Genomic DNA, 13431 nt, shown 5'->3' with positions numbered 1-13431 from the left:
GAGGGAGACTGGGGAGAGGGAGACTGGGGCTGAAGGAGACTGGGGCTGAAGGAGACTGGGGAGAGGGAGACTGGGGAGAGGGAGACTGGGGAGAGGGAGACTGGGGAGAGGGAGACTGGGGAGAGGGAGACTGGGGCTGAAGGAGACTGGGGAGAGGGAGACTGGGGAGAGGGAGACTGGGGCTGAAGGAGACTGGGGCTGAAGGAGACTGGGGAGAGGGAGACTGGGGAGAGGGAGACTGGGGAGAGGGAGACTGGGGCTGAAGGAGACTGGGGAGAGGGAGACTGGGGAGAGGGAGACTGGGGAGAGGGAGACTGGGGCTGAAGGAGACTGGGGAGAGGGAGACTGGGGCTGAAGGAGACTGGGGAGAGGGAGACTGGGGAGAGGGAGACTGGGGAGAGGAAGACTGGGGAGAGGGAGACTGGGGAGAGGGAGACTGAGGAGAGGGAGACTGGGGCTGAAGGAGACTGGGGAGAGGGAGACTGGGGAGAGGGAGACTGGGGCTGAAGGAGACTGGGGAGAGGGAGACTGGGGAGAGGGAGACTGGGGCTGAGGAGTCTGGGGAGAGGGAGACTGGGGAGAGGGAGACTGGGGAGAGGGAGACTGGGGAGAGGGAGACTGGGGAGAGGGAGACTGGGGCTGAAGGAGACTGGGGAGAGGGAGACTGGGGAGAGGGAGACTGGGGCTGAAGGAGACTGGGGAGAGGGAGACTGGGGAGAGGGAGACTGGGGAGAGGGAGACTGGGGCTGAAGGAGACTGGGGAGAGGGAGACTGGGGAGAGGGAGACTGGGGCTGAAGGAGACTGGGGCTGAAGGAGACTGGGGAGAGGGAGACTGTGGAGAGAGAGACTGGGGAGAGGGAGACTGGGGAGAGGGAGACTGGGGCTGAAGGAGACTGGGGAGAGGGAGACTGGGGAGAGGGAGACTGGGGCTGAAGGAGACTGGGGCTGAAGGAGACTGGGGAGAGGGAGACTGGGGAGAGGGAGACTGGGGAGAGGGAGACTGGGGCTGAAGGAGACTGGGGAGAGGGAGACTGGGGAGAGGGAGACTGGGGAGAGGGAGACTGGGGCTGAAGGAGACTGGGGAAGAGGGAGACTGGGGCTGAAGGAGACTGGGGAGAGGGAGACTGGGGAGAGGGAGACTGGGGCTGAAGGAGACTGGGGAGATGGAGACTGGGGAGAGGGAGACTGGGGCTGAAGGAGACTGGGGAGAGGGAGACTGGGGCTGAAGGAGACTGGGGAGAGGGAGACTGGGGAGAGGGAGACTGGGGCTGAAGGAGTCTGGGGAGAGGGAGACTGGGGAGAGGGAGACTGGGGCTGAAGGAGTCTGGGGAGAGGGAGACTGGGGAGAGGGAGACTGGGGAGAGGGAGACTGGGGAGAGGGAGACTGGGGAGAGGGAGACTGGGGCTGAAGGAGTCTGGGGAGAGGGAGACTGGGGAGAGGGAGACTGGGGCTGAAGGAGACTGGGGAGAGGGAGACTGGGGAGAGGGAGACTGGGGAGAGGGAGACTGGGGCTGAAGGAGACTGGGGAGAGGGAGACTGGGGAGAGGGAGACTGGGGAGAGGGAGACTGGGGAGAGGGAGACTGGGGCTGAAGGAGACTGGGGAGAGGGAGACTGGGGAGAGGGAGACTGGGGCTGAAGGAGACTGGGGAGAGGGAGACTGGGGAGAGGGAGACTGGGGAGAGGGAGACTGGGGAGAGGGAGACTGGGGCTGAAGGAGACTGGGGAGAGGGAGACTGGGGAGAGGGAGACTGGGGCTGAAGGAGACTGGGGCTGAAGGAGACTGGGGAGAGGGAGACTGGGGAGAGGGAGACGGGGGAGACGGAGACTGGGGAGAGGGAGACTGGGGAGAGGGAGACTGGGGCTGAAGGAGACTGGGGAGAGGGAGACTGGGGCTGAAGGAGACTAGGGAGAGGGAGACTGGGGCTGAAGGAGACTGGGGCTGAAGGAGACTGGGGAGAGGGAGACTGGGGAGAGGGAGACTGGGGAGAGGGAGACTGGGGCTGAAGGAGACTGGGGAGAGGGAGACTGGGGAGAGGGAGACTGGGGAGAGGGAGACTGGGGCTGAAGGAGACTGGGGAGAGGGAGACTGGGGCTGAAGGAGACTGGGGAGAGGGAGACTGGGGAGATGGAGACTGGGGCTGAAGGAGACTGGGGAGAGGGAGACTGGGGAGAGGGAGACTGGGGCTGAAGGAGACTGGGGAGAGGGAGACTGGGGCTGAAGGAGACTGGGGAGAGGGAGACTGGGGAGAGGGAGACTGGGGCTGAAGGAGTCTGGGGAGAGGGAGACTGGGGAGAGGGAGACTGGGGAGAGGGAGACTGGGGAGAGGGAGACTGGGGCTGAAGGAGTCTGGGGAGAGGGAGACTGGGGAGAGGGAGACTGGGGAGAGGGAGACTGGGGAGAGGGAGACTGGGGCTGAAGGAGTCTGGGGAGAGGGAGACTGGGGAGAGGGAGACTGGGGCTGAAGGAGACTGGGGAGAGGGAGACTGGGGAGAGGGAGACTGGGGAGAGGGAGACTGGGGCTGAAGGAGACTGGGGAGAGGGAGACTGGGGCTGAAGGAAACTGGGGAGAGGGAGACTGGGGCTGAAGGAGACTGGGGAGAGGGAGACTGGGGAGAGGGAGACTGGGGAGAGGGAGACTGGGGCTGAAGGAGTCTGGGGAGAGGGAGACTGGGGAGAGGGAGACTGGGGCTGAAGGAGACTGGGGAGAGGGAGACTGGGGAGAGGGAGACTGGGGCTGAAGGAGACTGGGGAGAGGGAGACTGGGGAGAGGGAGACTGGGGCTGAAGGAGACTGGGGAGAGGGAGACTGGGGAGAGGGAGACTGGGGAGAGGGAGACTGGGGAGAGGGAGACTGGGGCTGAAGGAGACTGGGGAGAGGGAGACTGGGGAGAGGGAGACTGGGGAGAGGGAGACTGGGGAGAGGGAGACTGGGGAGAGGGAGACTGGGGCTGAAGGAGACTGGGGAGAGGGAGACTGGGGAGAGGGAGACTGGGGCTGAAGGAGACTGGGGAGAGGGAGACTGGGTCTGAAGGAGACTGGGGAGAGGGAGACTGGGGAGAGGGAGACTGGGGAGAGGGAGACTGGGGCTGAAGGAGACTGGGGAGAGGGAGACTGGGGCTGAAGGAGACTGGGGAGAGGGAGACTGGGGAGAGGGAGACTGGGGCTGAAGGAGACTGGGGAGAGGGAGACTGGGGAGAGGGAGACTGGGGAGAGGGAGACTGGGGCTGAAGGAGACTGGGGAGAGGGAGACTGGGGCTGAAGGAGACTGGGGAGAGGGAGACTGGGGAGAGGGAGACTGGGGAGAGGGAGACTGGGGAGAGGGAGACTGGGGAGAGGGAGACTGGGGAGAGGGAGACTGGGGCTGAAGGAGACTGGGGAGAGGGAGACTGGGGAGAGGGAGACTGGGGCTGAAGGAGACTGGGGAGAGGGAGACTGGGGCTGAAGGAGACTGGGGAGAGGGAGACTGGGGAGAGGGAGACTGGGGAGAGGGAGACTGGGGCTGAAGGAGACTGGGGAGAGGGAGACTGGGGCTGAAGGAGACTGGGGAGAGGGAGACTGGGGCTGAAGGAGACTGGGGCTGAAGGAGACTGGGGAGAGGGAGACTGAGGAGAGGGAGACTGGGGAGAGGGAGACTGGGGAGAGGGAGACTGGGGCTGAAGGAGACTGGGGAGAGGGAGACTGGGGAGAGGGAGACTGGGGAGAGGGAGACTGGGGCTGAAGGAGTCTGGGGAGAGGGAGACTGGGGAGAGGGAGACTGGGGCTGAAGGAGACTGGGGAGAGGGAGACTGGGGAGAGGGAGACTGGGGCTGAAGGAGACTGGGGAGAGGGAGACTGGGGAGAGGGAGACTGGGGAGAGGGAGACTGGGGAGAGGGAGACTGGGGCTGAAGGAGACTGGAGAGAGGGAGACTGGGGAGAGGGAGACTGGGGAGAGGGAGACTGGGGAGAGGGAGACTGGGGAGAGGGAGACTGGGGCTGAAGGAGACTGGGGAGAGGGAGACTGGGGAGAGGGAGACTGGGGCTGAAGGAGACTGGGGAGAGGGAGACTGGGGAGAGGGTGACTGGGGAGAGGGAGACTGGGGCTGAAGGAGTCTGGGGAGAGGGAGACTGGGGCTGAAGGAGACTGGGAAGAGGGAGACTGGGGAGAGGGAGACTGGGGCTGATGGAGACTGGGGCTGGAGACTGGGGAGAGGGAGACTGGGGAGAGGGAGACTGGGGAGAGGGAGACTGGGGCTGAAGGAGACTGGGGAGAGGGAGACTGGGGAGAGGGAGACTGGGGCTGAAGGAGACTGGGGAGAGGGAGACTGGGGAGAGGGAGACTGGGGCTGAAGGAGACTGGGGAGAGGGAGACTGGGGAGAAGGAGACTGGGGAGAGGGAGACTGGGGAGAGGGAGACTGGGGCTGAAGGAGACTGGGGAGAGGGAGACTGGGGCTGAAGGAGACTGGGGAGAGGGAGACTGGGGAGAGGGAGACTGGGGCTGAAGGAGACTGGGGAGAGGGAGACTGGGGAGAGGGAGACTGGGGAGAGGGAGACTGGGGCTGAAGGAGACTGGGGAGAGGGAGACTGGGGCTGAAGGAGACTGGGGAGAGGGAGACTGGGGAGAGGGAGACTGGGGAGAGGGAGACTGGGGAGAGGGAGACTGGGGCTGAAGGAGACTGGGGAGAGGGAGACTGGGGAGAGGGAGACTGGGGCTGAAGGAGACTGGGGAGAGGGAGACTGGGGAGAGGGAGACTGGGGAGAGGGAGACTGGGGCTGAAGGAGACTGGGGAGAGGGAGACTGGGGAGAGGGAGACTGGGGCTGAAGGAGACTGGGGCTGAAGGAGACTGGGGAGAGGGAGACTGGGGAGAGGGAGACTGGGAGAGAGAGACTGGGGAGAGGGAGACTGGGGAGAGGGAGACTGGGGCTGAAGGAGACTGGGGAGAGGGAGACTGGGGAGAGGGAGACTGGGGCTGAAGGAGACTGGGGCTGAAGGAGACTGGGGAGAGGGAGACTGGGGAGAGGGAGACTGGGGAGAGGGAGACTGGGGCTGAAGGAGACTGGGGAGAGGGAGACTGGGGAGAGGGAGACTGGGGAGAGGGAGACTGGGGCTGAAGGAGACTGGGAAGAGGGAGACTGGGGCTGAAGGAGACTGGGGAGAGGGAGACTGGGGAGAGGGAGACTGGGGCTGAAGGAGACTGGGGAGAGGGAGACTGGGGAGAGGGAGACTGGGGCTGAAGGAGACTGGGGAGAGGGAGACTGGGGCTGAAGGAGACTGGGGAGAGGGAGACTGGGGAGAGGGAGACTGGGGCTGAAGGAGTCTGGGGAGAGGGAGACTGGGGAGAGGGAGACTGGGGCTGAAGGAGTCTGGGGAGAGGGAGACTGGGGAGAGGGAGACTGGTGAGAGGGAGACTGGGGAGAGGGAGACTGGGGCTGAAGGAGTCTGGGGAGAGGGAGACTGGGGAGAGGGAGACTGGGGCTGAAGGAGACTGGGGAGAGGGAGACTGGGGAGAGGGAGACTGGGGAGAGGGAGACTGGGGCTGAAGGAGACTGGGGAGAGGGAGACTGGGGCTGAAGGAAACTGGGGAGAGGGAGACTGGGGCTGAAGGAGACTGGGGAGAGGGAGACTGGGGAGAGGGAGACTGGGGAGAGGGAGACTGGGGCTGAAGGAGTCTGGGGAGAGGGAGACTGGGGAGAGGGAGACTGGGGCTGAAGGAGACTGGGGAGAGGGAGACTGGGGAGAGGGAGACTGGGGCTGAAGGAGACTGGGGAGAGGGAGACTGGGGAGAGGGAGACTGGGGCTGAAGGAGACTGGGGAGAGGGAGACTGGGGAGAGGGAGACTGGGGAGAGGGAGACTGGGGAGAGGGAGACTGGGGCTGAAGGAGACTGGAGAGAGGGAGACTGAGGAGAGGGAGACTGGGGAGAGGGAGACTGGGGAGAGGGAGACTGGGGCTGAAGGAGACTGGGGAGAGGGAGACTGGGGAGAGGGAGACTGGGGAGAGGGAGACTGGGGAGAGGGAGACTGGGGCTGAAGGAGACTGGGGAGAGGGAGACTGGGGAGAGGGAGACTGGGGAGAGGGAGACTGGGGCTGAAGGAGTCTGGGGAGAGGGAGACTGGGGCTGAAGGAGACTGGGGAGAGGGAGACTGGGGAGAGGGAGACTGGGGCTGAAGGAGACTGGGGAGAGGGAGACTGGTGAGAGGGAGACTGGGGCTGAAGGAGACTGGGGAGAGGGAGACTGGGGAGAGGGAGACTGGGGCTGAAGGAGACTGGGGAGAGGGAGACTGGGGCTGAAGGAGACTGGGGAGAGGGAGACTGGGGAGAGGGAGACTGGGGAGAGGGAGACTGGGGCTGAAGGAGACTGGGGAGAGGGAGACTGGGGCTGAAGGAGACTGGGGAGAGGGAGACTGGGGCTGAAGGAGACTGGGAATGAAGGAGACTGGGGAGAGGGAGACTGAGGAGAGGGAGACTGGGGAGAGGGAGACTGGGGAGAGGGAGACTGGGGCTGAAGGAGACTGGGGAGAGGGAGACTGGGGAGAGGGAGACTGGGGCTGAAGGAGACTGGGGCTGAAGGAGACTGGGGAGAGGGAGACTGGGGCTGAAGGAGACTGGGGAGAGGGAGACTGGGGAGAGGGAGACTGGGGCTGAAGGAGACTGGGGAGAGAGAGACTGGGGAGAGGGAGACTGGGGCTGAAGGAGACTGGGGAGAGGGAGACTGGGGAGAGGGAGACTGGGGCTGAAGGAGACTGGGGAGAGGGAGACTGGGGAGAGGGAGACTGGGGAGAGGGAGACTGGGGCTGAAAGAGACTGGGGAGAGGGAGACTGGGGAGAGGGAGACTGGGGCTGAAGGATACTGGGGAGAGGGAGACTGGGGCTGAAGGATACTGGGGAGAGGGAGACTGGGGAGAGGGAGACTGGGGAGAGGGAGACTGGGGCTGAAGGAGACTGGGGAGAGGGAGACTGGGGAGAGGGAGACTGGGGAGAGGGAGACTGGGGCTGAAGGAGACTGGGGAGAGGGAGACTGGGGATGAAGGAGACTGGGGCTGAAGGAGACTAGGGAGAGGGAGACTGGGGCTGAAGGAGACTGGGGCTGAAGGAGACTGGGGAGAGGGAGACTGGGGAGAGGGAGACTGGGGAGAGGGAGACTGGGGCTGAAGGAGACTGGGGAGAGGGAGACTGGGGAGAGGGAGACTGGGGCTGAAGGAGACTGGGGAGAGGGAGACTGGGGAGAGGGAGACTGGGGCTGAAGGAGACTGGGGAGAGGGAGACTGGTAAGAGGGAGACTGGGGCTGAAGGAGACTGGGGAGAGGGAGACTGGGGCTGAAGGAGACTGGGGAGAGGGAGACTGGGGAGAGGGAGACTGGGGAGAGGGAGACTGGGGCTGAATGAGACTGGGGAGAGGGAGACTGGGGCTGAAGGAGACTGGGGAGAGGGAGACTGGGGAGAGGGAGACTGGGGAGAGGGAGACTGGGGAGAGGGAGACTGAGGAGAGGGAGACTGGGGAGAGGGAGACTGGGGAGAGGGAGACTGGGGCTGAAGGAGACTGGGAGAGGGAGACTGGGGAGAGGGAGACTGGGGCTGAAGGAGACTGGGGAGAGGGAGACTGGGGAGAGGGAGACTGGGGCTGAAGGAGACTGGGGAGAGGGAGACTGGAGAGAGGGAGACTGGGGCTGAAGGAGACTGGGGAGAGGGAGAATGGGGAGAGGGAGACTGGGGCTGAAGGAGACTGGGGAGAGGGAGACTGGGGAGAGGGAGACTGGGGCTGAAGGAGACTGGGGAGAGGGAGACTGGGGAGAGGGAGACTGGGGCTGAAGGAGACTGGGGAGAGGGAGACTGGGGAGAGGGAGACTGGGGCTGAAGGAGACTGGGGAGAGAGTGACTGGGGAGAGGGAGACTGGGGCTGAAGGAGACTGGGGAGAGGGAGACTGGGGAGAGGGAGACTGGGGCTGAAGGAGACTGGGGAGAGAGAGACTGGGGCTGAAGGAGACTGGGGAGAGGGAGACTGGGGCTGAAGGAGACTGGGGAGAGGGAGACTGGGGAGGGGGAGACTGGGGCTGAAGGAGACTGGGGAGAGGGAGACTGGGGAGAGGGTGACTGGGGAGAGGGAGACCGGGGCTGAAGGAGACTGGGGAGAGGGAGACTGGGGAGAGGGAGACTGGGGCTGAAGGAGACTGGGGAGAGGGAGACTGGGGAGAGGGAGACTGGGGCTGAAGGAGACTGGGGAGAGGGAGACTGGGGAGAGGGAGACTGGGGCTGAAGGAGACTGGGGAGAGGGAGACTGGGGAGAGGGAGACTGGGGCTGAAGGAGACTGGGGAGAGGGAGACTGGGGCTGAAGGAGACTGGGGAGAGGGAGACTGGGGCTGAAGGAGACTGGGGAGAGGGAGACTGGGGCTGAAGGAGACTGGGGAGAGGGAGATGGGCTGAAGGAGACTGGGGAGAGGGAGACTGGGGCTGAAGGAGACTTGGGAGAGGGAGACTGGGGCTGAAGGAGACTGGGGAGAGGGAGACTGGGGCTGAAGGAGACTGGGGAGAGGGAGACTGGGGAGAGGGAGACTGGGGAGAGGGAGACTGGGGCTGAAGGAGACTGGGGAAAGGGAGACTGGGGAGAGGGAGACTGGGGATAGGGAGACTGGGGAGAGGGAGACTGGGGCTGAAGGAGACTGGGGAGAGGGAGACTGGGGAGAGGGAGACTGGGGAGAGGGAGACTGGGGAGAGGGAGACTGGGGAGAGGGAGACTGGGGCTGAAGGAGACTGGGGAGAGGGAGACTGGGGAGAGGGAGACTGGGGCTGAAGGAGACTGGGGAGAGGGAGACTGGGGCTGAAGGAGACTGGGTAGAGGGAGACTGGGGAGAGGGAGACTGGGGAGAGGGAGACTGGGGCTGAAGGAGACTGGGGAGAGGGAGACTGGGGCTGAAGGAGACTGGGGAGAGGGAGACTGGGGCTGAAGGAGACTGGGGCTGAAGGAGACTGGGGAGAGGGAGACTGAGGAGAGGGAGACTGGGGAGAGGGAGACTGGGGAGAGGGAGACTGGGGCTGAAGGAGACTGGGGAGAGGGAGACTGGGGAGAGGGAGACTGGGGCTGAAGGAGACTGGGGAGAGGGAGACTGGGGAGAGGGAGACTGGGGCTGAAGGAGACTGGGGAGAGGGAGACTGGGGAGAGGGAGACTGGGGCTGAAGGAGACTGGGGAGAGGGAGAATGGGGAGAGGGAGACTGGGGCTGAAGGAGACTGGGGAGAGGGAGACTGGGGAGAGGGAGACTGGGGCTGAAGGAGACTGGGGAGAGGGAGACTGGGGCTGAAGGAGACTGGGGCTTAAGGAGAATGGGGAGAGGGAGACTGGGGCTGAAGGAGACTGGGGCTGGAGACTGGGGAGAGGGAGACTGGGGAGAGGGAGACTGGGGAGAGGGAGACTGGGGCTGAAGGAGACTGGGGAGAGAGAGACTGGGGCTGAAGGAGACTGGGGAGAGGGAGACTGGGGAGAGGGAGACTGGGGCTGAAGGAGACTGGGGAGAGGGAGACTGGGGAGAGGGAGACTGGGGCTGAAGGAGACTGGGGAGAGGGAGAATGGGGAGAGGGAGACTGGGGCTGAAGGAGACTGGGGAGAGGGAGACTGGGGAGAGGGAGACTGGGGCTGAAGGAGACTGGGGAGAGAGTGACTGGGGAGAGGGAGACTGGGGCTGAAGGAGACTGGGGAGAGGGAGACTGGGGAGAGGGAGACTGGGGCTGAAGGAGACTGGGGAGAGAGAGACTGGGGCTGAAGGAGACTGGGGAGAGGGAGACTGGGGCTGAAGGAGACTGGGGAGAGGGAGACTGGGGAGGGGGAGACTGGGGCTGAAGGAGACTGGGGAGAGGGAGACTGGGGAGAGGGTGACTGGGGAGAGGGAGACCGGGGCTGAAGGAGACTGGGGAGAGGGAGACTGGGGAGAGGGAGACTGGGGCTGAAGGAGACTGGGGAGAGGGAGACTGGGGAGAGGGAGACTGGGGCTGAAGGAGACTGGGGAGAGGGAGACTGGGGAGAGGGAGACTGGGGCTGAAGGAGACTGGGGAGAGGGAGACTGGGGAGAGGGAGACTGGGGCTGAAGGAGACTGGGGAGAGGGAGACTGGGGCTGAAGGAGACTGGGGAGAGGGAGACTGGGGCTGAAGGAGACTGGGGAGAGGGAGACTGGGGCTGAAGGAGACTGGGGAGAGGGAGATGGGCTGAAGGAGACTGGGGAGAGGGAGACTGGGGCTGAAGGAGACTGGGGAGAGGGAGACTGGGGCTGAAGGAGACTGGGGAGAGGGAGACTGGGGCTGAAGGAGACTGGGGAGAGGGAGACTGGGGAGAGGGAGACTGGGGAGAGGGAGACTGGGGCTGAAGGAGACTGGGGAAAGGGAGACTGGGGAGAGGGAGACTGGGGAGAGGGAGACTGGGGAGAGGGAGACTGGGGCTGAAGGAGACTGGGGAGAGGGAGACTGGGGAGAGGGAGACTGGGGAGAGGGAGACTGGGGAGAGGGAGACTGGGGAGAGGGAGACTGGGGCTGAAGGAGACTGGGGAGAGGGAGACTGGGGAGAGGGAGACTGGGGCTGAAGGAGACTGGGGAGAGGGAGACTGGGGCTGAAGGAGACTGGGGAGAGGGAGACTGGGGAGAGGGAGACTGGGGCTGAAGGAGACTGGGGAGAGGGAGACTGGGGCTGAAGGAGACTGGGGAGAGGGAGACTGGGGCTGAAGGAGACTGGGGCTGAAGGAGACTGGGGAGAGGGAGACTGAGGAGAGGGAGACTGGGGAGAGGGAGACTGGGGAGAGGGAGACTGGGGCTGAAGGAGACTGGGGAGAGGGAGACTGGGGAGAGGGAGACTGGGGCTGAAGGAGACTGGGGAGAGGGAGACTGGGGAGAGGGAGACTGGGGCTGAAGGAGACTGGGGAGAGGGAGACTGGGGAGAGGGAGACTGGGGCTGAAGGAGACTGGGGAGAGGGAGAATGGGGAGAGGGAGACTGGGGCTGAAGGAGACTGGGGAGAGGGAGACTGGGGAGAGGGAGACTGGGGCTGAAGGAGACTGGGGAGAGGGAGACTGGGGCTGAAGGAGACTGGGGCTTAAGGAGACTGGGGAGAGGGAGACTGGGGCTGAAGGAGACTGGGGCTGGAGACTGGGGAGAGGGAGACTGGGGAGAGGGAGACTGGGGAGAGGGAGACTGGGGCTGAAGGAGACTGGGGAGAGAGAGACTGGGGCTGAAGGAGACTGGGGAGAGGGAGACTGGGGCTGAAGGAGACTGGGGAGAGGGAGACTGGGGAGAGGGAGACTGGGGCTGAAGGAGACTGGGGAGAGGGAGACTGGGGAGAGGGAGACTGGGGAGAGGGAGACTGGGGCTGAAGGAGACTGGGGAGAGGGAGACTGGGGAGAGGGAGACTGGGGCTGAAGGAGACTGGGGAGAGGGAGACTGGGAAGAGGGAGACTGGGGCTGAAGGAGACTGGGGAGAGGGAGACTGGGGAGAGGGAGACTGGGGCTGAAGGAGACTGGGGAGAGGGAGACTGGGGAGAGGGAGACTGGGGCTGAAGGAGACTGGGGAGAGGGAGACTGGGGAGAGGGAGACTGGGGCTGAAGGAGACTGGGGCTGAAGGAGACTGGGGAGAGGGAGATGGGCTGAAGGAGACTCGGGAGAGAGAGACTGGGGCTGAAGGAGACTGGGGAGAGGGAGACTGGGGCTGAAGGAGACTGGGGAGAGGGAGACTGGGGCTGAAGGAGACTGGGGAGAGGGAGACTGGGGAGAGGGAGACTGGGGAGAGGGAGACTGGGGAGAGGGAGACTGGGGCTGAAGGAGACTGGGGAAAGGGAGACTGGGGAGAGGGAGACTGGGGAGAGGGAGACTGGGGAGAGGGAGACTGGGGCTGAAGGAGACTGGGGAGAGGGAGACTGGGGAGAGGGAGACTGGGGAGAGGGAGACTGGGGAGAGGGAGACTGGGGCTGAAGGAGACTGGGGAGAGGGAGACTGGGGAGAGGGAGACTGGGGAGAGGGAGACTGGGGCTGAAGGAGACTGGGGCTGAAGGAGACTGGGGAGAGGGAGATGGGCTGAAGGAGACTGGGGAGAGGGAGACTGGGGCTGAAGGAGACTGGGGAGAGGGAGACTGGGGCTGAAGGAGACTGGGGAGAGGGAGACTGGGGAGAGGGAGACTGGGGAGAGGGAGACTGGGGAGAGGGAGACTGGGGAGAGGGAGACTGGGGCTGAAGGAGACTGGGGAGAGAGAGACTGGGGCTGAAGGAGACTGGGGAGAGGGAGACTGGGGCTGAAGGAGACTGGGGAGAGGGAGACTGGGGAGAGGGAGACTGGGGCTGAAGGAGACTGGGGAGAGGGAGACTGGGGAGAGGGAGACTGGGGAGAGGGAGACTGGGGCTGAAGGAGACTGGGGAGAGGGAGACTGGGGAGAGGGAGACTGGGGAGAGGGAGACTGGGGCTGAAGGATAGCTTGGTTCATTGTGATATGAACAGGACTGAAAAAAGAGATGAATCACCCCCATTTACCTGTACTTACTGTATAGCCGTTTCACAAGTCACAGACACACCAAGATCAAGGAAAGATCTCTAGGATTTAGAACAAGAGAGAACTTTGGAAGTCCTGCATGGATTGACAGACTCAAAACTCACCTACCATAATGTCCTTCATCATGCTCTTCATCATCTTTATCACCATTTCAATGTTTTTACACTGATTGGCAGCAAGGTTTAATTGCTTATTTTTAATTTCCATCTACAATTAGCTTCTGTTTTTCTTCTTTTGTGTATAGTTATTCCCCACCAAGGATCCATTGGAAGTGCCTCAGTATCCTACTAAAAACAGAAATTGCACTAACATGAAATAGATCATAATAGCTAACATGAAATAGATCATAATAGCTAACATGAAATAGATCGAACCATAGGAAACTCTAAACCCTTTCAAGCCATAATAATACGAGTCATCATTTTACATCATCCAGGGAAGGGGTGATGAGGCTGCACATTCTCACCATTAGATTATAAGACATTTCTCATCCTTGCCTGGTTCTGACACGTTAACCTCTCCCCACACAGAAAGCCAGACTGGCCAGGATAAGAATAGCCCAGGCGGGCAGCTCCTGCACGGGATTCCTTCAGAGCAAACGCAACGACCTCCTCAACGACCTGCTGGAGCTCACGGTAAGCCTCCCATTTGACCTCTGAGGGCCCAAGACTGCATTAGCCCACTGAGCTAAAGGACCCAGTCCTAGTTTGAAATATACACATGTCACCAACTAGGTTTGAACCCAGGATGTGTGCACCAAGTGGTGAATACCACAAGGCTGAGTTAGCCCGCTGAGCTAAAGCTCAAGCATGTCTGTTTTAGTGCTCTCTGCTGTCTGTGTTAGTGCTCTCTGCTGTCCGTGTTAGTACTCTCTGCTGTCTGTTTTAGTGCTCTCTGCTGTCAGTTTTAGTGCTCTCTGCTGTCAGTTTTAGT

At 63.2% G+C, this 13431-nt stretch overlaps 1 protein-coding gene across 1 annotated transcript in view; it reads left to right on the top strand.

The window, feature by feature from the left end:
* The window catches only part of LOC139369919 (A-type voltage-gated potassium channel KCND3-like), a 158166-nt gene that overhangs the window by 128975 nt on the left and 15760 nt on the right, over positions 1-13431 (top strand). The window contains exon 3 of the mRNA XM_071109202.1: positions 13029-13133. Coding sequence (XP_070965303.1) covers positions 13029-13133 — 105 coding nt within the window. The remainder of the gene's footprint in view (positions 1-13028; positions 13134-13431) is intronic.

Source organism: Oncorhynchus clarkii, chromosome 17 (genome assembly GCF_045791955.1).
Source record: "Oncorhynchus clarkii lewisi isolate Uvic-CL-2024 chromosome 17, UVic_Ocla_1.0, whole genome shotgun sequence".
Classification (NCBI taxonomy): Eukaryota; Metazoa; Chordata; class Actinopteri; order Salmoniformes; family Salmonidae; genus Oncorhynchus; species Oncorhynchus clarkii.
This window is presented reverse-complemented; position numbering and strand designations above follow the sequence as displayed.